Source organism: Cotesia glomerata, linkage group LG9 (assembly GCF_020080835.1).
Source record: "Cotesia glomerata isolate CgM1 linkage group LG9, MPM_Cglom_v2.3, whole genome shotgun sequence".
Lineage (NCBI taxonomy): Eukaryota > Metazoa > Arthropoda > Insecta > Hymenoptera > Braconidae > Cotesia > Cotesia glomerata.
The window spans coordinates 13,601,282-13,628,736 of NC_058166.1; the positions used below are offsets into that span (position 1 = coordinate 13,601,282).

The window sequence follows — 27,455 nt, forward strand, 5'->3', positions numbered from 1 at the left end:
ATATTTATTTTTATAATTTTTTTAGTCAAATACAATTGAAACAAAAGAGATTTAATAACAGTTTATAGGACGCCAATTTTAAAATTATTTTACTAGGAATGTTTATATTTTTATTATTCACTATTTCAATTAAAACTCACATTCACAATAATTAACATTTGTCAGCATCATTCTGTTTCTTTTTAATAAAAATTACAGTAACAAGAGCAAGTGATTATGCTGTTAGTAATGATAAATCCTCTTGTTTTGTTTTATTATCATTATTTATTTATACTTTATTGATAAAATAAATTTATTCTTACAGACTTCCTGCACCTTCAGTTATTTTATTTAGTATCAGTTCTAATAGTTTTTGTTTTTTAAATTTTTCTAATGAATTTAACCGTCACCAATTTTTTTTTATTTTTTATTTTTTTTTTTTTTTCAAGACAATAATTTAAAGTAACGAGCAAAAAGAAAAACAATTTCTAGAAGTGATTTAAAATAGTTATAAATAATTAAAAAAAAAAATAAATTGTAACGATAATTGATTTTACAAATTTTTAATTATTCAATTCACAATAGAATAATCAATAATAATTATAATTATAATAATATTAACTAGTAATCATAATAATAAAATTAATAATAGGTATCTACATGGATTTTATTACATTAAAATCCATAATAGTAAATAGCGTAAAAATCAAGAAAAAAATATTATACATCTTTGCTAAAAAAAAGTCTCGTCAAACCAGGTAATACTATAATTATTTTTTCCTTTAAATAACTAAACCAATTGATAAATTCCAGAAGAAAAAAAAATTACAAATAATTAGAGTAATAAAAGTGAGAAAAATTACAATTCAACTACAAAAAAAGTTTAATTATTGAATTAAGTTTATAAATATACAATAAAATAGAAAATGAATATGAAAAACCAAAAGCAGCCGACGAAATCGAAAGATTACTTAAAGAACGTGCAATAAATTTTAAAAAATAGATAATTCAACAAAGCGTAATTAATAATAATAATTATAATATTAATGTATATGAATTTTTGTCCTATTCTCTCTTAAATCTTTGTACTGGAATATTCGTAATTACAGTCAGATATAGTATAACATTAATTTTTATTATTATTTATTTTTTTTTGAATCGGCAGCGTCCGGCACAAGCAGGATCGGTCTATTGATTACAATACTATTAATTAAAATAGTTATTTATCAATAAATGGGATAACAAATAAGAGAAACAAAAAACAAATAAACTTTAGCGTAGCTTCTGTTAGTATAACTCTTTATCTGTGATGAAATAAATGATATAAATGATTTTTTTTATTATATGACTGCAGATTCGTGTCACCAACTCCTGACATTGCGTATTTAACCAATCACGACTATACTTTATTTATTATTATTTTTTTTTTGTTCAATTATTTGTCGCTGTACGTAAACTGCAATTAATCCAGCAGAGAATGACTAAGAGCTAAACGGTAGATTGCTCTAGCAAAACTGCATAAGGTGTTGATCAGTAATGGTTGCTGTTGTGTGAAACGTTTGGTTAAATTCGTTTCACATACCATACCCTTGGTAAGCCGCCGCTGCTGCTGGTGCGTACACACCAGGAGCTGGAGTATAAACGGCTTGGGGCGCATAACCTGGAGCCATCATTCCTGGACCGGCTGTTAGCATCAATTGTGGCTCCGCTGTGAATTAATTTAAATATAATTAATTAATTGAACTTCTAAGGAATTATCCTGTAATTACTTACGCATAATCATGGGCTTGTGTTCTTCGTGGCTGGTTTCTTCTGCGCGTCTGCTTTCAGCCTCTTCTAATTTGTCAACCTTTTGAATAAATTTTTAATTAATAATTAGAGGAATTTAATTAAATTATTATTATTGTTATTATTATTATTATATTATATAAAATAAAACATACTTTAGTTATGTATTCACGCATAACTTGAATAAGATAGGGCATTGCGAAGGGGATGATACGGTGCTTCCACGCGAGTTCTAAAATAACATCAGGATGGAGAAGATCGTAACAGTAAAATAGGCAAGCAGCGAAACAATCTTTAGATCCTCTTTCTAGGAACCATTCTAATAGTTCTTCGGCTACCTCAGCGTTTTTAGATTCTGCAGCATACTCCATAGCATCTCTGTAATTTAAATAAAAATTCAATTTTCAATTAATTTTATTATTTATTTAAATTGAAAATTAAGTTTTATTAAAAAATAAAATTTCATTAATTTAAATTCTGATATAATTTAATTAAAAACAACTGCTAAAATAAAAGATTAAATTTCTGTTAAAAAATAGAAATAGGGTAGAAGTACCGTTTTTGGCCACCTTAGCACCGTTTTTAGCCAGTTAACATTTGAATTAATTTATAAAAAATTATAATATTATAACCATATTTTTGTTAAGATTTAAAAAAATTATATTAAAACAAATTGAGTTTGTAATGGTTTATTAATATTAATTCATTTTTATCGTTTATTTGAACAATAAATGGCCATAAATGGTACAGTGGCCACAAACGGTACTTCTACCCTATAAAGTGATAAATAAAAATTCAATTTTTACTTAATGTTATTATTTATTTAAATTGAAAATTAACTTTGGATATTATTTACAAGTGAGGTCAATCCCATTTTGGGCCATAACTAGGTGAAAAATTAAAATTTTTTAATTTTTTTTATTCTGCTTGTTTTTACGGCGCATTGATGATAAAAAATGTCGTGAGATGAAAAAATAAAGATTTCGATAACTTTTTTGCCTTTAAAAGTTGAAAAAAAAAATGATTCATGTTTTTGGATTAAATTTCTATTTAATCTTTTTTTTTTTTTATGTTTTTGATATATTTTTTTTTATGAAAAGTTCATAAAAAAACGAACTATTAAATAAAAATTGATCAATTTGATTAAAAAAAAAATTAACATGGTCTAGCATGGGTTGACCTTACTTGTAAATTAAAAATTAACTTTTATTAAAAAATAAAGTTTCATTTATTTAAATTCATAGATATAATTTCATTAAAAACCACTGCTAAAATAAAAGATTAAATTTTTATTAAAAATATAAATATAAAATTATAATTAAATAAAAATTCAATTTTTAATTAATTTTACCATTAATTTAAATTGAAAATTAACTTTAGTTATTATTTACAAGTGGGGTCAAATCCATTTTGGGCCATAACTAAGTGAAAAATTAACATTTTTTAATTTTTTTTATTCTGCTTGTTTTTATGGCGCATTTATGATAAAAAATGTCATGAAAGGAAAAAATAAAGATTTTGATAGCTTTTTTGCCTTTAAAAGTTGGAAAAAAATTGGCTTTCATGTTTTTGGATAAAATTTCTATTTTATCTTTTTTTGATATATTTTTTTTTTTTAAAGTACATAAAAAAACGAACAATTAAAAAGAAAAAAAAAATTGATCAATTTTATTTAAAAAAAAAAAAAAAAAAAAAAAAAAAATTAATATGGCCAGCATGGGTTGACTCTACTTGTAAATTGAAAATTAATTCTTATTAAAAAATAAAATTTCATTAATTTAAATTCACAGATATAATTTAATAAAAAACGACTGCTAAAATAAAAAATAAAATTTCTATAAAAAAATCTAAATATAAAATGATAATTAAATAAAAATACATACCGGAAAAGTCTGTCCTTTTTGCACAATTCAACGGACTGTTTCCATCTGTTGTTACCTTTGTAAAGATAGGCAGCGATCCTCCTAAACTCAATAAGCTCATGCTTTTCAAGCTGTTGAGCAAGTGCAATATTATCAAAGTTATCAAAAGCATCTATTGACGTCCTAAGACCCTGGTAATCTTCTTCATCAATGAGTAATCCATTTAATGCTTCATTAATAGCTTTGTTATTGAGCGCCTGTACAGATCTCAAGTACGGTTTGACCAGTTGCAAGTGTCCAGTTCGTGTGAAATGACCAACAGCCCTTGTGTGATCCATCCTAGGCGACAACACCAGCAGTATGTCATTCAACAGCAAAGGCTTGTAGTCAAGATAGAACTGAATAGCTTTGTAATAGAGCTCAACATTAGCGACCTTAGTAATTACATCCTTAAAGTGACCCTCTCTCCACGCTTCAGTGGGGTGTTGCATCATAGCGAGGACCGCGTTGTCATACTCTTCATACTTGTCATAAAGAAAAACGAGCTCTGCCCACAAATGAGCGGACTCAGCAGCTCTGAGTACCTTCGGAATATTAACCCGGGACCAGAATAATTCCAAGTGTTCGCGCATTCTCTGGGGTTTGTATTTGCTGTAAAGAATAGCAAGTTCCGTAAACATTCCCATGTGTGCCCTCTCAAGACCCAAAGCCGCTTCCAACAGATTTATTAATTCCTCAAAGTGACCGCGATCTTGATAATAATTTATCAAATCTTCAAGCTCATCAGCGTGGACGACAATATGGAGGCCACACATTTGCGCTAAGCGGAATTCTCCGCTGTCAACACAAGCGAAGCATACTTCCTTCCACGTACGGGTTGAATTAGCCTTGCGTGCAGAGTCAACAGCCCCCTGAAACTCTTTTAGATGTACCAGTGTGATAGCCAACCTAGCAAAATTAGAGACATTGTTGTACAGCAATTTAGCAGCGTCGTACATTTTATCCTCAAAGCACCTGTCTCCTATTTTTTGTATGTCTGCGTGGTTAGGTCCAGATATAAATTCCTCGAGGTCAGCAAGTCGGTTAGTACGTGCGTAAGCATAAATTAACTCGCTCTCGATAAAGGACTCGCGTGCTTTTTTCCGGGCCATTTGGAGATACCGAACGAGATCCTCCCAGTGAGAGGTACGGTGAGCTGTTTCTACAACATCAACGTAAGCTGAAGGATCGTCAGCTTTTATAAAACTGTCTATAGCTTCTTTCACAAGTTCCTGCTGCAATTGGGCTTGCGCAAGCTGGGACCATACTGCCGGCTCGTTGCATCTCTCTGCGAATTCATAAGCACGATCTAGATTACCAACTTGTTCAATTAATACTTGGATAGCCGAGGTGTTGACATCGAACTTCTTGAAGATTGCAAAAGCTTCTTCATACAGCTTACTGGTTATTGCAATCTTTGCGATGTCAGGAGCGTCGTAATTGTCAAGACGGTTTATGTACTCCATTACACGAGTACGGTCAACCTTAATTGCTGTTAAAATTAAAAGATTCTGGAGATTACGGTGGTCGCTGAAGATACTGCTATCTAGGATTATTTTCTCAAGAATTTCTATAAGCTCGTTGGGTAGATCTGCAGTCATGAAAGCTTTTACAGTCACTGAAATGTCTTCGGGGTCTTGAGTTTCTGAAAGTGCGGTCTGGACTACCTGGTCGATCAATGGACGCTTGTAGGGATTGCTTTCGAGAAGTACTTCTGCCCACAAATCAGGATTTCTGCGGCGAACCAAGTATCTGGCCTCGCTCTTGAACAGACTGTTTTCGTTACACACGCTGATCAATTCGCGGTCGCATTGACCACGCTCGTAGGCGATGCATGCCAAGTGTGGGTCACGTTTCTCGCAGTATTTACCAACGACACGGCTGTCGTAGAATTGGTTTTCTTTCAGGAACCTCTCGGGGTTGTTGTTACTGTCAATGTAGATTTTAGCGAGGGCGTTGTGAGTCGCGGGCTCGATACACCCTTCGTGGACACGGGATTCTAACCAGGGGAGGAGAAGCTTCAGGCGGTTACGCTTCTCTACTTCTTCAACGAGCTCGTCGGTGGAAAATTGACCACGGACTACCAGGATCAGGTTCTTTATTATGTCTTCTGAGCAGTCGACGTCTAGCAGTCCTCCGATAACAACTGGCAAACGAGATGGATTTACCTGTAATTATGATTTTTAATTAATTATTTATATATCAACTAAAATATGAATTAGAAAAAAGTAAATTGTAATAAGTAATTGTCGATTTATAATGAGTATTTGAATTTCAAGTAAATTCGTGATTTTAATAATCACTTTATAATATTTATCATTTAAATGCTACAATTTATTCTTTACATGGAAGAAAATACTATTTCAAACAGTAATACGCTATGTGAATGCCGAAAAGGTTAAAGTATAATAATTTAGAATTTTGACTTTGATATTTATTATTTCATAACGAAAAAATGATCGCATGGTAAGCTAAAGATATAAAATACAGTTACTAAATTTCTATACAAACAACGTCGATATTGACAAAGTAAAATGGGTAAATTTTAAACGCAACGCTAAAAAACAAACTATAATTATTGATTTACTTGGACTGGTAAAATATTCATTTAAAGAGTAGAATTTTTACTGTTTCAAATGTTAAATTTCCGAGTGTGAGACCTTCCTTTTCGCCTTATTTGTAAAGTTAATGCTCTAACAAAGCATTAGTACTATCTATTTTGTCAATGCGCATTGAAATGGCAATTTTTACTGTTTGAAACTAAAATTTTTTAAGAGAGAGTCGTTATTTACTAGTGACAGCTACTAATCACTTATTTTCGATATAAAATTGTAAATTCTGGCTTTTACACTTTCTACATTAAGGGGGAACACCACTATGACGGTCGAAAAAAAAGGTGATTTTTGGGAATTTTTTTGACAGGGAAAATAAAGAAATTAGCGGATCGGATTTTTTTATTTTATCAAGGGTACATTAAAGATTATTATCCTAAATTTTTATTGAAAAATATTTAATTACTACAAAGTTATTAACAATCTCGTAGAGCACTAGAAAAAATTCCCCCCTCCATGGCCGCATCGATAACTCAAAAACGGATCATCTGAAGATGAAAACCCAAATTGCTTTTTAATCAGTAAGAATGTAGTTATCGTCGCACCTACGGAATTTTGAAAATTTTAATTTTCAAAAAAATGGCGACTGAAAATTTTCTCATTATTTTTACTGTTTTTTTTTTTGTTGTAACCCGGATAAAAAAATCTTTAAAATCAAAATTTTAAAAATTCCGTACGTGCAACGATAACTACATCCTTACTGATTAAAAAGCAATTTGGGTTTTTATTTTCAGATGATCCGTTTTTGAGTTATCGATGCGACCATGGCGGGGGAATTTTTTTCTAGTGCTGTACGAGATTGTTAATAACTTTATAACAATTAAATATTTTTTAACAAAAATTTAGGTCAATAATTTTTAATGTATCCTTAATAAAATAAAAAAAATCCGATCCCCAAATTCCTTTATTTTCCCTGTCAAAAAAATTCCCGAAAATCACCTTTTTTTTCGACTGTCACAGTGGTGTTCCCCCTAAAGTTTTGTAATATTTACATTTTTGCCACCCCGATGTCCGTTGTACTGTTTAAAACTATAAAAATTAACCGTAATCCGAGTGAATTTTACTGTTTACTTTTTCCGTGTATAATTATAAAACATAAAGCAATAAATAACAAACCTTTTGTACATAAATTTCAATGTATTTCTGCAAGTTGTTACGATAAAGGTAGAGAACAAGGTCGTGCACAAAGTCAAATCGATCGCAGACAATTATGAGCGGTAATTGATCAGATAACTTGGCCTCTTTCAAGAAATTTTTAACGCGTTCGGCATTGTAGCAATGACTCTCCCGACAAATACGCTCGACTTCTTTAATCTGGCCAATTTTACAGGCCGCCTGAATGTACTTGAAATGAACCTCCTGATCTTGACTGAAGTTAACAATCGATCCCAAGAAATAAAACAGCCCTTCGTAGGACTTGAAACTTTCAAACAAGTCAATCAGCGCTTTGGTAGTCAGCTGTTCATGATACTTAGTAGCAATCTGGACACAAATTTGCAAATTCTGTCTGATATTCGCAGTCATCATAGCCTTGAGACACTCTAGAGAGTCTTCGACCGACAGAGTTCCAAAGAATCCGACTAGCCAGTCTGCAGAAAGCAAGTGCGTGTGTACAACAGCGCGTTTGATGTCATACAAATCAGTATAATGTTCTAAAGCGCGTTGCAAAAGTCCTGCTTTTTCACAGAGTTGAGCAACATGTGCGCGGTCGTAGTGCGTGAACATTTGATTGCCCAGAATAGCGTCAGCAACTTGAGGTGCAGACATCAAGTTCATCTCGAGTAGTCTTGTCTGAAGAGCTCCTTCGCTTGGTCTGTTATTCTTCAAAGCGTCCAGCAAAAAGGCTGTACACTGCTGCACCATATTCTGCTCCATAAATATGTCAACAATCTGATTGATGTCCGCTAAGGGTTCATCGTCTTGTACAAGCATTTGCGCGAACGCCACACCCTGGTCTGGGTTTATTCTCATAACGTTCCTCAGTAGGAAAATGTAATCCGGTGTATAAGACACTTTCTTAGCGTAAAGAACAATCTTTTGGAACTGGCCAGTCTCAGCGAAACATTGAATAACTTTATTGGGTACATTTGCTCGAAGATAAACGCTTAGAGCAAGGGTTGGGTCAGCTTGTTTCACCAAATCCCCGAGCTCTTCGCTGCACTCGAGCTTGTCTTCTTTCAGCCACTTTTCCAGCAATTGTTTGCGGCCCTGGACCAAAACTGGACGACACAATTCCAGAGATTCGAATTTATTAAGCTGTCCTTGGTCTAGCAAGATACCAAAGTACTGGAGCAAGGGAGATGTCAGGCCTTGTGTTGTGGGAACCTGTTGAAAGCGTTGAATAGTAGCGGGGGTACGGAGAATTCCCTTGGGCGCATTGGCGGCAACTTTAGCAGCCTCTGCGTACTGTCCGTTTTGGAACAGCATGTTGAATTTCCGAACGAACAAATCTTCTGCGCCGGATAAATTGTTCCTTACTGCCATCCTCAAAGCCAGTTCTGGGTTCTGAAGAACGCCGTTTATGTACGGGATTATGTTTTCTTCTTCAACAGAAACCGAGAGAACTTGTCCTTTGCGGTTAACTCCAATTATTCCTCCAGAAGCCTCATGAGGCGCGGTCACGAAAATTGTCTCTCCGGAGATGCGGTTCATGAATATACAGGTAGCGGACTCGATGTCATACATGTGAATGTACCCGTACTTGGTGATCAGATAGATAACGTCGTACTTGGAGCTGACTTGCATCGCTACTGGAAAATCGTTACTAGCCTCGGCTGGAAAGAAAACATCCACGGCTTTTTTTGGGAATGGAGCGTTGCCAGCTGGTGGTTGACCTACTTCTATGATGTGAAGTTTCGCCCCTTGGGTCGTCCTTACGGCGAAGCAAAATAAATTACTAGGCTCGGCGTTGCCCTCCATCTTGAACTGCGCGAAGGAGGCAGCGTGGCCTTCTATCGGTTGCGAGCACTTGCGTTCTACTGAGTATAAATGCATCGCACCCACGACTCGATTGTGTTGAGCAGAGATACCGATTAACAGCAGCCAGGTTTGCTTTGGGTCTGTACGGTAGTTTATTATTTGACAGCCGTTTAATGACGCGTGCCGATCGAATATTCTTGTTGGTGTCGAGTCACCCTCCATTGACCAGTGGTATACTGATTGCTCTGTTACTAAAGCTAGGGTGTTTAGAGATATCCATTTCCAGAATACTACGTCTTCTGTCATTGTATGGGCTTTCATCTTTGATTTCATCTCAATGTTAAATATTTGCAAGGTTTTTTGAGCTGGAAATTGTTTTTTTTTTTAGTAATTTATTTAATATTGTTAGAATGATTATTAATTACATTTAAAATTATTATAAGTTAAAATAAACAAAATAATTTTTTTTTATGATTATTTTTGGAAATAATTTTTATTACACTGAAATTAGCAGACATCTGAAAATTTTTGAAATTTTCATAAAAAATCAATGATTATAAAAAAAATGTTTTTAAAAATTCGCACTTATAATTTTTTTTAATTTCTACATGTGAAATTTTTTTTCTACATTTTTTTCATTATAATTTAATTTTTATAAAAATCTAAAAAATTGTTAAATGTCTGTTAAATTCAGTACCATTAATTTTTACAAAAATTTAATAGTAGAAACATTACATGATTTATTAATTATTTTTGACTAATGAAATATAGTTTGTTTGTTAAACTAATAACAGTAAATTAAAATTAATTTACAAACAAAAATATTAATTGCTTGCTTTAAATTTATGAAACATAAATTAAAAATTGCAAAACTCTTTTGTACATTGTTTCCGGTAAATAAATATTTAATTACAACTTTATTTGATTGCATAGTACTCCAGTACTCAGCAATTATTTTTAATTCAATTCTAACACAATAATTTTTAATTAAAAAAAAAAAAAGGCAATTATTTTTTATTTTAATATTTATAATAAATTTAAAAAAATCTTATAATAGGATTGTCAAAAAAAAACCCAAAATCTCACCTTTCAAAGCAATAACTTTACTAGCCGGATTCATAATCGCGGAATCCGCGGAGATCGGCCTCCTGATTGGATTAGCGGTGTCATTTAAATCGACAATAACAACTTGTGATGTATCGCCAACTTTTTCACGCACGCAGATAAATTTATCAGACTCCATAGTGAGTGTGTTGAAGCTGACATTGTTGGCGTTTATTCCTACCGCCGTAAGCTAAAAAAAACAATAAAAATTAATATTTTTTTCTCGTTAAATATTTCGTCTGCAAGTCTTATCATCATTATCATTTATTTGACACCCAGATTTTTATTTCAAAATTTATCTCAAAGCAACCTTCATAAAAAATGTCATAATTTTAAAAATAATGTAAACTTTAAAAAAATAATAATAATAATAGTTATTATTATTATAATTATAAGAAATGTAGGCGGCGGCAAGGGGCGTGTGTACGTATAAATCGACGTGGCTACCCGGTACTCCAGTCAAAGTAACAAAAAAGAAAGTAAAAAAGATGTGTTGATTAAATAACTCAGTGCAATCATATGTGATTTTGTACATCGAGATTAGATGGAACACCTAGGATCGATAAATTTCCACGTTCATGTCTATGAGTCAATGGTCGGTATGGAAAAAAAGTGAGAGGACAGAGGAAGGATAGGAATTTGATTAATAATATATATATATATATATATATATATATATATATATATATATATATATATATATATATATATATATATATATGTATAGATGAGTATATAATAATGTCATGTAGGTATAAAATATCAGAAGAATATATAAAGTATCGCTCGTCTAAGTTTTAAAGTCAGAGAAATAAAGTATAGCTGTCAACTCTACGTCATTAGTAAGCCATCGTGAATCCGACGCCCCGGATGCATCATTGGGGCAGGTGTAATTTATAAATCAAAAAAGCAGCTTTCTCTGAATCAAGTCTCGTCTAGGTACTGATAATGATAATCTGTGTGCTGGATAAATAAATAATTAGAGTATGAAAGTCAAAAAAAAAAAGCAGGTCACTTACCTGAAGATGTTCCTGAAACCTTATGGGCAGTAGCTGCGACATTTTATCTGATATTATTATATATGTTGAACGTTAACAAATATCCAGTGATGTGGGTATATATGTTATAAATAATCACGTGTCTTCACACTGTATCAATAAAACTAAAGTTTTACAATAAACTCGATTAAAAGCAGTTACAAGTGGCCCAGCAGTCCCGGTGATGATGTTTTATTCACTCATCCGCGCACTAAACCGACTGACGCAAACCAAATGCCGTCACTCTCGCTCGCCGCTGACATCTATAATGGCGGCCATTATCCGCCCCTGTCAAGAAAGTAGTCCCGGTTTTTAGATATTTATTCCCTTTTTTTCTGCCGAGTCTTACCTGGTTGCTGAGTTTTATTTTAGTGGATTTAATGATGCGGGTTGAAATTAATTACTGAGAAAACTGGAGTTTAATAGGCTGGGGTCTAATTAATTATATTTGCACGCGCAGTGATACATCTAAATGATGCTCGTTAAGTTGTTAGGTTCAGGTCTTACAGTGGATTTTGATTTGTACCCCACTTTACTCTTGTGTGAATGAAGCCACGACGACGCGGACGAATGCGCGATACGGTTTTCTTGCACTTTGAATCTAATCACGCCGGTGGTGGATCTTCTTTATATGTTTTAAATTACTTACTATTAATTTTATTTTATAACTTATAAATACAGTAAGCTTAATTTTATTTTAGTTTTTATGTTTATATTATTATTAATTATAGGTTAAATATTTGCTGGATAAATGACAAAATGTGAATAGAGTAAAAAATTATTTATTCATCAGCGGATTGAAACAAATGTATAAATTTATATTAACAAAAGGTGTTAATGCTAATGAATAATTTAATTTTTTGAAGGTTTTTAGTCGAACAGACCGAAGCCCATGTCATCATCGTCTGACTCAGAGTCTTCTTTGGCGGCTTTCTTGTCCTCTGCAATTACACAATTAAAAAATTATTTTAAAGAAAATAACAAAATAAATAGAAATTAATTATTTATAAAAAAAATCAGTTAAAAATTAATCAACACAGTAAATCAGTCGAAAGATGGTTGAAAAAGTAGCATCATGTTTTCATTAATTAAAATTTTTTTATAATTAAAAAAATTCTAAATATTGTAATAGAATTTTTTAGTAATTTATGAAAATAAAATAACGTACCCTTCTTCTCCTCAGCAGCGGGAGCAGCAGCAGCTGGAGCCGCTGCGGCAGCAGCACCACCACCACCAACTGGCATTGAAGACAATTTTGATCGTCCTAAAAAAATAATTTCAATTAATATCATTAGTTTTTTAAGAAAAAAACATCACTGAAGTTAAAAGACACTTGATAATTTTTATGATACTAAAGTTAGCCGACATTTTTAATGTTTTAAAAAATTGCACTTTCAGTTTTTTAGCAGTGAAAATTTTTTTTCTTATTTTTTGTAGTCATTTTTTCAATAAAAAAAAAAATTTTTTAATTTTTAAATGTCGGCTAACTTAATTTTCATATTTTTTAAAAAATAAACTAGGTAAGGTAAAAGCCCCAATAGATGATCACGTACCAGTATATGATCACTCCATGTATTTGTATATCTATATTCACAAGTATAGGTATACAAATACATGGAGTGATCATATACTGGTACATGATCATATATTGGGGCTTTTACCTTATAGAAAATTATTTTTAAAAAATCTCATTTATAATTTTTTAGAGCTTCTAAACATGGAATTTTTTAAATAAATTGTTTTTGCTATAATTTATTTGTAAAAAAAATTATGAAAATTAAATTAGCCGACTCAAAAATTTTTTATTTTTTTATTAATTAAATAATAGGATTAAAAAACTATTTTCTAAAAATTCCACGTATAATTTTTAAAATTTTTTACATGTGAAAATTTTAATTTTTTAAAAATCATTTTTCAACAAAATGAATTATAAAAATTTTTAAAAGTCAGCTAATTTAATTTTCATAAAAAATTATCATGTCTCCCAATTTTAATATCATAGAATCTAAAATTTATATAAGAAGCATGATTACCTTCAGCGATCAATTCTTCGATAGATTTGCCCTCGAGGGAAGCGATAACCTTCTTGAGCTTTTCGGCATCAGCTTCGATTCCGACAGATGAGAGGATTTTCTCGATGTCATTTTGCGTTGGTGAGGCTTTGCCACCGATAACAGCCAATAAGTAAGCGGCCACGTAACGCATTCTGTAAAAAAAAAGTCATTAGTTTACAAACTTACAAAACTGGTTAAAAATGGATGAAAAAATTTATTTGAATATTTAAATCAGAAAATAAAATTATCATCAATGCCACTCAGTCGAAAGATGGTGATAAATTTTAATCATCATGTTAAATTATTAATTACTAATGCAATTATCAGTTTTAAAGAACAACGTGTAGTGGATCAACATAGCCTCAAAGCTCGACGCTAATCCGGGAATATTTACAGGAATTTAATATAATCGTTTGATTTAATTATTAATTTAAGAAGACTAAATATTATATTGATGGGTATTTAAAATATTTATCAATTAATTACAAATTTTAACTTACTTTTTAAGTCGTATTGACACGAAACGTGGAAACGCTAAAAATGAATTGATGATTTCAGTTCAAGAAATCAACGTGAAAGAAGTTATGGAGATGGAGAGGTTCTTTGCTGTCTAGAAAAATGGCGGCTAAGTCACGTGTCTTCAATAGTGCTGCCATCTTTTTGCTGCGCGGGAAATTTAAATTGTATTTTTTTAAACTAATTTTATTTTTATTACATTTCTTCTTTATAATTTATAATAAAAAATACTTTTTATTAGTAATTATTTAACTAATTAATAAATGAAAAATTGATAAAATGATTTTCAGTATATTTTATATTTAATTATTACTTTAATTTCTTTCAATTTATGTATTCTCAACAATTTTTGTAATTTTTGTAATCATTTGGATTTGTTGTCAAAAAGAAAATTACCTCCATGATCAATAAAATAAATAAAATAAAATAAAAATAATTATTGATAGATAAAATAAAAAATATAATTTACAGCTAAAGATAAGTACTCACTTTTTAATAACATCCGTTGGTATTTTGTAACAAAGAAGAAATCTAACACTTTACTTTTTTTATCAAGCTTTTTTAAAATTAAATTAATTAATTTTCATACTCATAATAATTACCATAAACTTTACAATTTAAATCTGAAATAAATTATTGAAGTATATAAAATCGCTCGTAAACAATTATTTGATCCATTATATAATTTATCTCATAAACTAGTTTGTTTACAATTAGTCATACCTTCAATCAGACACGGCAAACGGCAACTTTTTAAATTGTTTGCTGTTTTCAATCGAGTTATTATATTAGACGTCAAACGAAGTGATTGTAAATTACTTACTATTTTATTTTTTCTATTACTACTTTTATCTTTTAGCTCCGCTATGAATTGATACTAAAAAAAGTGATACCTTTAAAAACAGTCGAATACTTTTTTATCAATTTCAATGAACTCTCATAGAAATTCTCAGGTAATTAAATCCTCTTCAAAAATTATTCAATAAATATTTAATTTTCACTCTAAAAAATTATCATCCAATTTTTCTTCTCAAATCTAAAAAAAATTTTTAAAAATGGAAACTAATTTAGCAGACATTTATTAATTTTAAAAATTTTTTTAATAAATAAATTACAGCAAAAAAATTAGAAGAAAAAATTGACATTTAAGGAAAATTAAGTTAGCTGACATCTGAAAATTTTTAGAATTTTGTTTTTATTGAAAAAATTATTAAAAAAACATGTAAATTAATTCAGCAAACATTTATTAATTTAAAAATTTTTTTAACAAATAAATTATAGCAAAAAAAATTAGAAGAAAAAATTGACATGTAGAAATTTTGAAAAATTAAAAATGCAATTTTTTAAAAATAATTTTTTGTAACAAATTTGTTTATTAAAAAAAATTAAAAAATTGTCAAGGTACTGCTAACTTTAATGTCATTTAAAAAAAATTTAATTTGCATACTCGTAACTAATCTAGATCATTTAGTAACTTATCTTCTATTTACCATTGATCGCGTAGATAATACTCATTGAAATTACGTGTGTATCCTTCATCAGTAAACTCCATTGTTCTGCCGTAAAAATTTTTCTAATTTCTTCTTTTTGATAAATCCTACAAGTAAAAACAAAAATTTAATTAATCAGAAAATAAATTAGATAAATAATTAGATAAGACAGCATAAAACAATAAAGTGATTATCTGTTATAAAGATTAGCCGAGCAAAATGATTTATAAACAGATATTCATTGCTATCAAAAATAAATTCTTAATAATAAAATAGAACAGTCATTTAATCGTTAATTATCAACAATAAATTTCTACTGAAGCGCCCACTCGAAAAAAAATCACGTGGTATACAATAAAAGGTAATTATTTAATTACATAAAATTTAATCTATTAAATAGTCACATTGAGATAGTTGATAGTTATAATATAAATTATTAAAAAAAAATAAAATAAAACCTCATGGCCCGAGTCCGGATGTTGCCAACTAGGGCTTTGATATAGTTGTCCTTTCTCACACATCTGATCATTATTTTATTATATACATACATGAAGATACTTACATATATACATGCATACATAACTATCGAGAGTACACGCATGCAATTGATTCTAATTTTCCAGCTTATGAATATTCGAATGGTTAAACAAAAAAATATCTATGTATATAAATATATTTAACAGAATATTTACTCTTTACTTTTTATCTCAGCATACGATTATCGTCGTTATCGTCGAGATAGAGCGACTAGTTTTAGAAATATAATTTATAGAATTTTAAAAAAAGGTTTTTTCAATTTATCATCTTTATATTTGAGTATCGGATACTTTTCAGATATTTATTGCTACTCCAAGGTCGCTGAATAAATTATCCCGTGAGGTAATTTTTAAAAAATTTGTCATATTTTTTTCAACTTAATTGTTGAAAAATTAGTCACGAGTCAATGTACTTAGATTATTTACTTACTAATAATAATAAGTGCACCCTTGATATTGTATCTTAAACTAAGAAGAAGTAAAGTTCACGAGATATCTAATAAAATGAACACGAGCGTTGAAGAATAAGAAGATTCGGTAGTTTAGTTGCCACTGAGACTCGAGTACGACATCATTCACCGTTTATTCTCTGTACCTTGTTACAATTGTTCAGTTCAATCTAAAAAAATTAAAAAATTAGTAAGTTATCAATTATAATTTAATTTTACATAAATTTACTGTAATTATTAACTTACGTTTTTTTTTTTAATTTAAACATTCATACTCCTCGTCGAATTTCAGTTTTTTATAGCAAGCAAGTTTATTTAAGAATAATGATCTGAAAGAATAAATTTAAATTAAATTAAATTTTTAATTAGTGAAGTATCAAGTTAAAATTTGTTGTGAATTTCAGCGTAATTTGAAAATCAAAGGATCGAATCATTGAATAAAGTGGGAACAGTTTGGATTTAATAAAATAATAATAACAATGATAGTTATAATAAAAATAGTGGGTGGGGTATGGGACAGAAATATTATCGCGTTGAATCAGTGATTTTATTTATTTTTTTTTAATTTAAAAATAAGGTAGACTATCAGGAGGGCCGAGAGAAAAAGGAAGTGAGCTGGTGAATGGTAGATAGAAGAAAACGAAGACAACGTTACTCTCATCTTGTTTGCTACGGCGACTGCTGCGGTAGTATCTAGTATCTAGTATTTGTGATTTTATTTAATAGTGAGTATAAAAAAAAATAAAAAAGAAAAAACAGTAAGGTCATGGCTGTGAAAGAGTGGTTCAGACAACTGCAGCCAGTCCAGCTATACCTGGTGCTTTTCTTCACGAGCACCTTCTTCATAATTGAAATAATAGCCAGCCATGTGACGCACTCACTTACTCTACTACTCAATGCTTATCACATGCTGTGTAATATTGTTGCATTAGTCGGATGCATCGCTTCTATCAAGGTGAGTTTACTCTTATTTAATGTACTAGTTAATCTTGATTTCTTCTTTTCTTTTCAATTTATTTAAGCTGAAAATTTATTAATTTACAAGCTTAGAAATTTTTATTGTTGATTAATCATTTTTAGAGTGGTGATTATACACAAGTAATATTTCATCTATTTATTTTCTGTAATAAAAATTTGAAAAAAATAAAAAAAAATGAAGATCATATTTTTTTACTATGTTTTACTCTACGCCATATTAAATATAAAAACTAGTTTGATTTTCAAAAAATCTAATTTAATAAAAATTTTCAGATTTTAAAATTTATAAAATTTAAATTTTTGAATAAAAATTTATGATAATAAATTAATTTTAAAGATTAATATATTTTTTTTTCATATTTAATCCTGTGATTGTTAATGCTGCAATACTTTTCCTTATCTATATTAGTCTCTTTTTTATTATAATTTTTGTTTGAATAAATTTCTCTAAAAATTTTTGTAGTAGTAGTAGTAGTTTATTTCATATAATGTATGGCCTGAATGGCCTTTTACATCCCTTTCCGCTTACAAGTATTAATTTGATAATGAATTAAAAAAATAAAATAATATACTAAAAATTTTTGTATTATTAATATGTACAAAACCGATTGGCGTTTAAGTATATAAATAAATAAATAAATTAATTAATTTAATTTTCAAATTCAAAAATCTTGATAAAGTAAAAGTTTTTTAAATTTATATTGTGATAAACGATACACATGTATTATCACTCAAATTTAATTAAATGCTATTAACTTTTATGATGGTAAACCTATCAATAACAAGGCCTAAAAGACAATAAGTATTTTTACCATCCCCTACAACAGATTGAATGAGGTGATAAAACAATTGTATTCTACGTATGTATTTTATTATTCTCTTATAAATTTCTCTTATTTACTTTATTAATTTTCGATGTATAATACCGATCGGCGTATGGTATATATCCCTGAATAAAAAAAATTATTGAGACAAAGAAAAAAGTATTGAAAAGTATTGGATTGACTAGAAAACTAATACTTTTTAATACTTTTCTCTTTGTTTCAATACTTTTTTTTAATCAAGGATGTGTGATTCTCTGTAAGGACGTCTTAAATATGTACAAAATTGTCCGACCAATTTATTTTTCATTTTATTAGAAAAAAAAATTAACAAGGGCTACAAAACTATCAGCTTAATGATAATAAATAAACAGCCGATTTAATTTTTGCTTTTTCGATATTTGGGTATCTTTTGCCATATAACATCACAGGGGACTGTTTTTTTTTTTATCAAATTGAGAAAAATCAAGCAAACTATTTCAATGCATTCAACTTTTCAAGTTCTCAATGAATGTTTAGATTAATTAGAATAATATTAAGATTTATGGATCCAATTTTATAAATAAATTATAAATAAAAATAGTTGCCAGGGGACTGAGTTTTGAAGTGGCCCAGACACATATATGTGCAAGGCTAGTTAGATCCTTATAAACCTTACAAAAGGTAAAATAACACGCTGGATTTTTTTTTGGCTTTGAACTTCTGGCAGGGGACTGATCTTAAAATGCCTGGGACAAACTTTGGTTTAATGAATTTAATGAAACAAATTAATTTTCGGTACTTTTTATTGAAGAAGATTGTTAGTTAACTAATTAAGTTTATAAACATTATGGACCAAATTATAAATTATGGACGAGTAACTTAAAATTTAATCTTAAAGTTTTAATTTTGGGAATGGGACAGCCCAGGGGACTGTTATTTCGGTGGTTTACGAATGTATAGCAAAAAAACCAAAATTTATTTCATTTTAGTTTTCAATGCTCCAAATAGAAATGTTTTTTTACTTTCGTAATAAATTTTTTTTAGTAACAAAACAATTTTTCTAATAAAAAAATTCCTGGGACAGCAAAAAACATCCTTACAGAGAATCACCCATATAAATAAATAAATAAATTACAGTATTCTTCTCATATTTACTAAACATTAAATATTTTCCAAGTGTCAAGATTTATTTAAAACAGTATTTACGCTTTTGAATACTTAATTAACCAAACAGATAATTATACTGAATAATTAATTTTTTTACAGTATGGTAAGCAAGATAAATGCCGGAGAGACCGTAACTCAAAAGACTCAATCTTTTGTATTAAAGAGAATGAAAATCCTTCAGCATCTGAATCTAAAGTAAGTCTTAATTGTAATTATTTACATTTAAATTTAATGTTTAATAAATGAACTTCATTTCAGCACTCATGCTCAGATAGCAGGATGAAGAACACATTTGGATGGGCGAGGATTGATATCCTGACGATGCTTATATGTTGCGTGCTTCTCGCTTCGTTTTGTTTCTCGTTATTGGTGGAAGCGCTGCAAACTCTCATTCACATTGACCATCTCGATGAAATGCATCATCCGGTCCCGGTTATGTGTATTGGAGTATCTGGAATACTTCTCAATGCGTTTTGCTATATAATTATTGGCGGATATACATTCAATCAAGGACTACTGCTTCATGTGACCAAAGATGGAAATGTCGTCCTCCAGAAGTATGTTATCTAATTTAATCTATATTATTAAGAGAATAAGCAAAATTTTGTGACGAGTGTATTTATGATAAAATGGGTTTTTATGGTTCAATTTGGTATCACTGGAAAAGTCTTGACTTGAATTCGAGCCTTTTCATGGTTTCATATAATTCTCACCAATAGATAATTTATGATGATAAGCATTTCAGCTGCATTTGAAAATGCTCTATCTCTAGATACATAACTAAGAAATGACTTTATATCTCGTGAACTACTGACATTTTTAAAGATATAAGCTCATCCCGATGTTACACTCATCAAGACCTTTCATTTAAGTACCCACATCAATTTTTCATATATTTATATGTATTATATATATGTGTATATGAAAAATATATCAAAATTCATGTGGGTACTCAAATGAAAGCTCTTGATGAGTATAACATCGGGATGAGCTTATTTTTTTAAAAGCGTCAATAGTTAAAAAAATACAGTACAATTCTAACAAAAGTTATTATTTATTTATTTATTTATCTAATACAGACCCAACAGCCAGAAGGCCAATAACAGGGTCATTTATACATATCGCGTTACAGATGCCATAAGGGCGTATAAAAATTATACGCCCTTATGGCACCCGGGAACCATAAGGGCGTATAAAATTTGTTTTTTGAATTTCTGCACATTTCGGACGAATATACATCGATTCCCGAAAAAAAATTTTTTTATACGCCCTTATGGCTCCCGGGACCCACCTCGGATGCCATAAGGGCGTATCAAAAAAATTTTTTTTCGGGAATCGACGTATTTTTGTATGAAACGTGCAGAAATGCAAAAAAAAAAATTTTTTTCTTAATTAAAAATTTTCTTGGACTTAGAAAAAAAGAACAGAATTTTTATTATACGCCCTTATGGCATCCGAGATGGGTCCCGGGAGCCATAAGGGCGTATGAAATTTTTTTTTTTGCATTTCTGCACATTTCAGATGAAACTACATTGATTCCCGAAAAAAAATTTTTTATACGCCCTTATGGCTTTTCACCGGGACCTTTTGCCGGTATACGCCCTTTTGGCATCTGGAACGCGATATATTTTACATATTAACAGTAGTATATTGAATATTACATAGGGTAGAGTGAAAACAAAAGAAAATAAATGCGGATTAATTGATTAATTAATTAACAGTATTGTAGATAGTTCTCACTGTATAATAATTTAGCTTAAAAGTGCTAATCAATAATAGGAGATATTATGCAAACTATTAAGAATTAAGAATTAAGTCTAAAACATTACATAATAATTAAGCAGATGTTATACATATACCTAGCTTATTGAAGATAATTAAACTATAATTAATCATAACCAGTGCATCCCTAAGTTTAACTAAAAATAAAAAAAAAAAGAAAAAAGAAAATTAAAGAAAATTATACTTAATTATTATTAACAGAATAAGCAAAATTTCGTGGCCAGTGTATTTATATGATAAAATGCGGTTTCATTGTTAAATTTGGTATCGCTGGAAAAGTGTTGACCTTGAGATATGCCTTTTCAAGGTTTCATATCATTCTCACCAATAGTTAATTTATGATGATAAGTATCTATCTCTTGATACATAATTAAGAAATGACTTTCTATCTCGTGAACTATTGACATTTCTAAAGATATAAGCTCATCCCGACGTTACACTCATCAAGACCTTTCATTTAAGTACCCACATCAATTTTTCATATATTTATATGTATTATAGATATGTATATATGAAAAATATATCAAAATGCATGTGGGTACTCAAATGAACGCTCTTGATGAGTGTAACATCGGGATGAGCTTATATCTTTAAAAACGTCAATTGTTAAAAAATTACAGTGCAATTTAGCTAAAGTCATTATTTAATAATGAAAAATTTTATTTATTTATAGTTCATAAGTCACGGCAGTCACATAGTGACTGCAAGGTTGTCAGTATAATTAATATAATAAATAATATAAAACTTTAATAGAATTTTTAAACCCATTACTAACTTTATTTATTTGTCTGTCTAGAAGCATAGAGAACGCGACAGACGAACAGAGACTCGCTAATCCAACTAGAAGAAGTCCACTGGCGATTCCAAGGAGACAAGGATTCCAAGAAATGTGTCGAGATGTTCTTGGGTGTATTTTAGTTGTTGTCAATTCTCTGCTAGTTTATCTCACAGACGCTCATTTAGCTAAATTCTTTGACCCGATTTTTGCAATAATTTCTTCAGTTTCTCTCTTTGCTTTGAGCTATCCGTATTGTAAGTATTTTATATTTTTATTTATTATAAAGTTTTTAAAAAATAAATAATTAAAATTTTTTTCTTTCATTTTCAGTAAGAGAATCTGGATTAATTTTACTGCAAACGATTCCTAATCATATAAATATTGACTCACTGAAAAAAGAATTACTCGCAGCATTTCCGGGAATTGTTAATGTCCACGATTTCCATGTCTGGCAATTGGCTGGTGAAAAAATAGTTTCTACTATTCATATTATATTTTTGGATCAAACGGTAATAATTATTTTACAATAAATTACTCACATAAATTAAAGCTGCATCATGATTACAAAAATTGAATTTAATTTTTAGGTTTACTCGGTGATAATCGATCAAGTGACGGCATTTTTTATGGAAATGGGAATAACGCACGTGACAATCCAACCTGAATTCCAAAAAGTAATTATTAAATTAAGTATAAAATTGTAAACAGAGATTCGTAAAAATAAATAAGATAATGAAATGAAAATTAAATTAGCTGACATCTGAAAATTTTTATAATTTATTTTATTAAAATTCTTTATTGAAAAAGAATTAAAAGAAAAAATTTCTCATGTAGAAAATTGTTTAAATTATCCGTGCAATTTTTTTAAAACTTTTTTTTAGTTCTTATTTAATTAATAAAAAAAAATAAAAAAATTTTGAACGTCGGCTAATATAATTTTAGTATCATGACAATGAAGTTAACTGACATTAAAAATTTTCCTAGAATTTCATAGCAATTAAGGGCCAGTTTTTCAATCCGAGATAAAATTTTTTATAAAATTATTATTGTCAGTACATCTATAAACATGAAATATATAGATATATATTGGCATTAGATAAAATTTTATCTCAGATTGAAAAAGTGGCCCTAAATTATTATGAGAAAAATTCAATAAAAAAATTTCACATATGGAAAATAAAAAAAATAATTAATGGAAATTTTTTAAAGCATTTTTTTATAATACTGAAGTTAACTGACAGCTGTCAATTATTTAAATTTTTATAAAAAATCAATATAAATAAAAAAATATGAAAATTAACTCGGCAGATATTTAATAATTTTAAGAATTTTTGTAACAAATAAATGATAACAAAAAAAAAGTGAGAAAAAAATCGACATTTAGAAATTTAAAAATGCTATTTTTTAAAAATAATTTTTTAGAACAAATTTTCTTGTTAAATAAAATTAAAAAATAGTCAAATGACTGCTAACTTTAATGTCATTAAAAAAAAGCTTTAAAAAATTTTCACTAATAATTTATTTTAATTTTTACATGGGGAAATTTTTTATTAAAATTTTTTCATAATAATTTCATTGTTACAAAATTATAAAAAATTCTTTTAATGTCAGTTAATTTTAATGTCTTATTTTTTTTTATTGCAATTAGATTGTTATAAAAATTTTAAAAATTGATAGCTGTCCGAAAACTTCAGTATTATAAATAAATATATAAAATATATAAATACGACTGCTCAAGACTGCTAAATCGAACAAAAACTACGTCGTTAAGGAGTCGTGGTGAAATAGTATATTACACATCTAGGGCAGTAAAATAAGAAATATCTCAGATCACATGTAATTGTTGTCCGAGGCGAAGCCGAGGTCAATAAACATGTGATCTGAGACTTTCTTATTTACTGCCCGTTGTGTGTATACTATTTTTCTCCTCGACGGAGGCGGAAAGCGGCATTTTCGTCTAGCGCAGCGGGCGGAAAATTGACGCTTTCCGCCCGGAGGGGAGAAAAATCACTTTTCTTACAATATTCCTCAATTTTTGAATACGCGTACTTCTAAGTGTCCTCTATACGAATACATTTTTTTTAATAGTCCTTGCGGTGTTAATTTTCGAAATATTAGCAATTAAAAATCATACATTTAACATGTATTCCCTATCCTGACCGTAGTTAGAGCGAACATTTTATTTAATAACAACCATACTTTTCTTAGGATTTTTTTTAAAAACTGAGAATATTTAATTGAAGTTATAACAAGTATTTTTTTTGAAAAAAAAAAACATAAACGAGCGGTATTCATTTTTTTATAAACAATGTTCAAAGTGTGTTACTTTTAATGATTTTCAAGCGTTCTCTTATAACCTAATAAGTGAGAGTTAGTGACTTGGCAACGTTGCACTGCGCGGGAAGTTCAAAATACAGTAGAAGCCCAACAGATTCAAATAACTATAAAAATTTACTGGATATAGGTTAAGCACAAATTTACTGTATAGGAAAAATAAATATGTAAAATAATAAATAGTATAAATCAAGAATATAGCTACAATATTAATATAATAAATATTTATTTATTTAAAAGTACATTTTTCAATAAATATTTTATAAAGGCACTTATTTAAAATAAGTTATTTTTAACTTTAGAAGAACATTAATACTACTAATTATTTTATTCTTTTTTAGAAACTCTTTCTTTCTTAAAATTATTTTTTTTTGGTTTCTTAACTGAGTTTTTTGGTAATTTTATTAAAAAGTCTAAGACGTTCTTTATAATATCTTTTTTTTTGTTATTCTTAATTTGTTATTTACTTTTTCAGTAAAAAATTGCACGATAGCTTCATCACCTCCTTGTTTAAATATTTGTTTCAAAGAATCAACTGAAATATCATTCATAGCTAATTTTTTACATGTATTCAACGAAATAATATCTTTCAAGTCTGTTAATACTTTTAAATTATGTTTTGTTTTATTTGCATCAGATAGTTCTTGCAAATAAACGTCACATTTTTTATAACAAGTGAATAAATTATTTTTTAAATTTAATATTTCCACTAAATTCTGTAAAGTTAGAACGTCATAAGCTGCATCATGAAATGATTGTTGTTCATCATCTGAATTTTTTAAAAAATCTTGACTGAGACTCTCTAATTTAAATTTACCAGGACCTTTTCTATCACTCTTAAGTCTTGACCGATCGAAATATTGCTAAAGTAAAATCTGCCATTCTTTAGCCGCGAAGTCATTTATTATTTGCAGTCTCCAACTATACGTAACCTCAAAATTATTTCAAAACATTAAATTTTTCTACAACACATGTCTCAAGGGGCAAATGATTCTGAGCGAGAATGCAACGTAGCCAAGTCAAAAAAAAGACGCAGTGGGCTTATTTTTCTACTTCTGCGCACGTGACAGGAAGCGCAAAAGTGTACTGTATCTCAACTACTTCATATTGTAGTTATAATGCTTTACTTTGGGGCATATTGTAAATTCCTTACGCAATGATCTGGATTTCTATGGAGGAACGTTTAATAACTTCATCACCGCCACAAAGAACCTGCTGCTCACTTACCATCAAATAATTATTTAAGTTAATTTAATCACTTGAATTTTTCCCTGATAATCTTTATAATCTTTATAATTTCTGTAAATTCTTATGTATATTGCCGATTGGCGTCAGTATAAATAAATAAATAAATAAATAAATATCTTACAGATGAAAGAAGTCAGCAAGTCAGATTGCCTGATCCGTTGTCGAGGAAAACGATGCATCGAGTCCCAGTGCTGCTCCAAAGACGATCTTCTTGACGAAGTAATATTGGATAAAAGCGACAAGATAATAAATAAAAAATTTCTGCGCAAAGAGATAATTCCCTCTCAAGAAGATGTTAATTTAAAAAAATTCACGCTTCACAAAAGTGACAGCACTAAATCGATGAATGTCAGCTTGAAGGACACTGAGAAAATTTCAGTCCCTAAACCCTCGAGAGATCACAGAAATAGTTGCCCTGATGGAAACGTCAGTGTCATAAATGTTGACGTTAATTCAGTTCGCGCAGATCCCTGTGAAAATGTCAAAAAATAATTTTTTTAGTTACCCTCGCGGTTTTGATAATGCCGTAAAAATACCGTAATTTTTCGGCATTTATGCTCATGCCGTATACTTACCGTTATAATTCGGTAATAATGCGGTTAAACTATAGTTGTTTTGGCCAGTTTTTATACTGTAGTTATCCAGTATATATACTGCACTTATGATGTACAGTTACCAAAAATATACTATACAATTACCGCATTAATGCCCAAATTTTACCCAAAAAATTCCAAATAATTACCGTAATAATACAGTAATTTTGCCGAATATTTTCTGACATAATGGACAATTATTAAAGATTTAGTTTTATTTTTAGTTCACTTCTATGTTAGAAATGAATAAAATGAAAAATTTCAAATTTTGCTTTTTATTCTCCATCGCTACTTTGCAAAAACAAATACTGTTTTTGAATAAAAAATATGTAGAATATTATTTTTTAATTAGGTATTTAGCGGTAATTAATATAAAATAATACATATGTTAAGTAAATATATTCTAATTTTAATTTCAATTTTTAATTTCTCACTTAGAAAATTGCAAATTTTCTAAAATCGAAAAGTTATATTGTTTCACATATATAATTATATTATTTAATTTTAAATATGCTTATCGTAAGATGGACGGTGTGGCTTAATGTATATAGAATAAGCAAAAAAACAATATGATATAGACCGGGTAGCTCAAATGGTAGAGTAGCCGACATGTCCCGAGGAGGTTCTGGGTTCGAATCCCAGTCCGAGCGTTATTTAATTTGACACCATTTTTTAAATATGGTTTTAATACAGTCATTTTACCGCCTTATTACCGTAAATATGCCTCATTTTCAGCGTAAATGTATCGCATTTTTACGGTAAATGTTCCGTAATTTTTCGATCAAAAAACTGACCAAAACAACCGAAAAAATGCTGAAAAAATACCGCATTAATACTGTATAATTGCGACATTTTTTCGGCATTTACAAAACCGCTAGGGTAGTTCTTTTTTAATACAGTGTATTTATCACAAGACTGGATCTTCGAGTATTAAAAAACATGTGTACATATCTTGTTTTATAATTTTTAATTTTAAATTCAATAAATAGGTTTTTTTCATTGTATATTATTATAGTTTTTATAAATCTCCATTGAAAAATAATAATAGATAAATATTGTTGAAAATGCGTTATAAATATTGCCCTTCGCTTGTGACAATGGTGTTTTTATTAATCAAATAATTTGTTTACGAGTTTTCTGTTCTTCCGGGTTCAGTTTTTAAGGTATAAATACGCTGAAGATGTTTGTAAAGTTATTCAGTTTATTTTTTGTGAGAAGTAAACTAGATTATCCTGAAAAATGGCGCTTCTACTCATCAAAGCTAGTGCTTTGTTTCTTCTAATTTCAATTTATCAAGGTATTTCTTCAATTATTAAACTTGTAACGCTTGAATTTTTTTATACAACAATTGATAATTAATAATTAATAATATAAAATATTTTGTTTG

General features: G+C 29.2%; 3 protein-coding genes, 1 long non-coding RNA gene and 1 other non-coding gene across 10 annotated transcripts; 1 reads left to right on the forward strand and 4 right to left on the reverse strand.

The window, feature by feature from the left end:
* Positions 1-1,409: 1,409 nt before the first annotated feature.
* On the reverse strand, positions 1,410-11,843 carry LOC123271434 (clathrin heavy chain). Of its 2 annotated transcripts, XM_044737763.1 has the most exons (8): positions 11,690-11,843; positions 11,323-11,628; positions 10,286-10,493; positions 7,397-9,564; positions 3,651-5,836; positions 1,923-2,145; positions 1,753-1,828; positions 1,410-1,687 (listed from the first exon to the last, which is right to left on the reverse strand). In XM_044737763.1, exons 2-8 carry the CDS (start codon positions 11,362-11,364, stop codon positions 1,554-1,556), a joined length of 5,037 nt encoding a protein of 1,678 aa, XP_044593698.1. In that variant the 5' UTR covers positions 11,365-11,628; positions 11,690-11,843; the 3' UTR covers positions 1,410-1,553. The 2 variants fall into 2 exon arrangements, with proteins under 2 accessions (XP_044593698.1, XP_044593697.1); XM_044737762.1 differs by having other exon boundaries at positions 11,323-11,843.
* Positions 11,844-12,106: 263 nt separating this feature from the next.
* On the reverse strand, positions 12,107-14,043 carry LOC123271437 (60S acidic ribosomal protein P2). Its single transcript, XM_044737770.1, has 4 exons — positions 13,895-14,043; positions 13,374-13,546; positions 12,509-12,604; positions 12,107-12,281 (listed from the first exon to the last, which is right to left on the reverse strand). The coding sequence occupies exons 2-4, from the start codon at positions 13,543-13,545 to the stop codon at positions 12,211-12,213; spliced, it is 339 nt and encodes a 112-aa protein (XP_044593705.1). The 5' UTR covers position 13,546; positions 13,895-14,043; the 3' UTR covers positions 12,107-12,210.
* LOC123272306 lies at positions 13,618-13,694 on the reverse strand. Its single transcript, XR_006511056.1, has one exon. It is a non-coding gene; the product is annotated as a small nucleolar RNA Me28S-Am982 (small nucleolar RNA).
* Positions 14,044-14,634: 591 nt separating the features above from the next.
* On the forward strand, positions 14,635-27,072 carry LOC123271436 (zinc transporter 1). Of its 5 annotated transcripts, none has more exons than XM_044737769.1 (10): positions 16,443-16,575; positions 16,963-17,071; positions 17,145-17,340; positions 19,433-19,528; positions 19,592-19,890; positions 21,912-22,147; positions 22,224-22,402; positions 22,481-22,567; positions 25,599-25,975; positions 26,952-27,072. In XM_044737769.1, exons 3-9 carry the CDS (start codon positions 17,152-17,154, stop codon positions 25,965-25,967), a joined length of 1,455 nt encoding a protein of 484 aa, XP_044593704.1. In that variant the 5' UTR covers positions 16,443-16,575; positions 16,963-17,071; positions 17,145-17,151; the 3' UTR covers positions 25,968-25,975; positions 26,952-27,072. The 5 variants fall into 5 exon arrangements, with proteins under 5 accessions (XP_044593700.1, XP_044593701.1, XP_044593704.1 ...); XM_044737767.1 differs by having other exon boundaries at positions 17,149-17,340; XM_044737765.1 differs by lacking the exon at positions 16,443-16,575 and adding an exon at positions 14,635-14,863 and having other exon boundaries at positions 16,963-17,340.
* Positions 14,860-16,671, reverse strand: LOC123271438. The gene is made up of 4 exons (XR_006510867.1): positions 16,632-16,671; positions 16,367-16,555; positions 15,401-15,507; positions 14,860-14,946 (listed from the first exon to the last, which is right to left on the reverse strand). It is a non-coding gene; the product is annotated as an uncharacterized LOC123271438 (long non-coding RNA).
* Positions 27,073-27,455: the final 383 nt, after the last annotated feature.

What these genes read in the sequence shown, in the direction of transcription:
- LOC123271434 (XM_044737763.1), bottom strand. Translation starts at nt 11,364, where the DNA reads ATGTCGCAGCTACTGCCCATAAGGTTTCAGGAACATCTTCAG. An exon ending in TTGAAATTTATGTACAAAAG is followed by an intron (nt 5,837 to 7,396) that starts GTTTGTTATTTA and finishes TCATAATTACAG; the next exon opens with GTAAATCCATCTCGTTTGCC. An exon ending in AAAAAGGACAGACTTTTCCG is followed by an intron (nt 2,146 to 3,650) that starts GTATGTATTTTT and finishes TTTAAATTACAG; the next exon opens with AGATGCTATGGAGTATGCTG.
- LOC123271436 (XM_044737765.1), top strand. Translation starts at nt 17,152, where the DNA reads ATGGCTGTGAAAGAGTGGTTCAGACAACTGCAGCCAGTCCAGCTATAC. An exon ending in GATGCATCGCTTCTATCAAG is followed by an intron (nt 17,341 to 19,432) that starts GTGAGTTTACTC and finishes ATTTTTTTACAG; the next exon opens with TATGGTAAGCAAGATAAATG. An exon ending in TTATATTTTTGGATCAAACG is followed by an intron (nt 22,403 to 22,480) that starts GTAATAATTATT and finishes TTTAATTTTTAG; the next exon opens with GTTTACTCGGTGATAATCGA.
- LOC123271437 (XM_044737770.1), bottom strand. Translation starts at nt 13,545, where the DNA reads ATGCGTTACGTGGCCGCTTACTTATTGGCTGTTATCGGTGGCAAAGCC. An exon ending in CGAAGAATTGATCGCTGAAG is followed by an intron (nt 12,605 to 13,373) that starts GTAATCATGCTT and finishes TTATTTTTTTAG; the next exon opens with GACGATCAAAATTGTCTTCA. An exon ending in CGCTGCTGAGGAGAAGAAGG is followed by an intron (nt 12,282 to 12,508) that starts GTACGTTATTTT and finishes GTGTAATTGCAG; the next exon opens with AGGACAAGAAAGCCGCCAAA.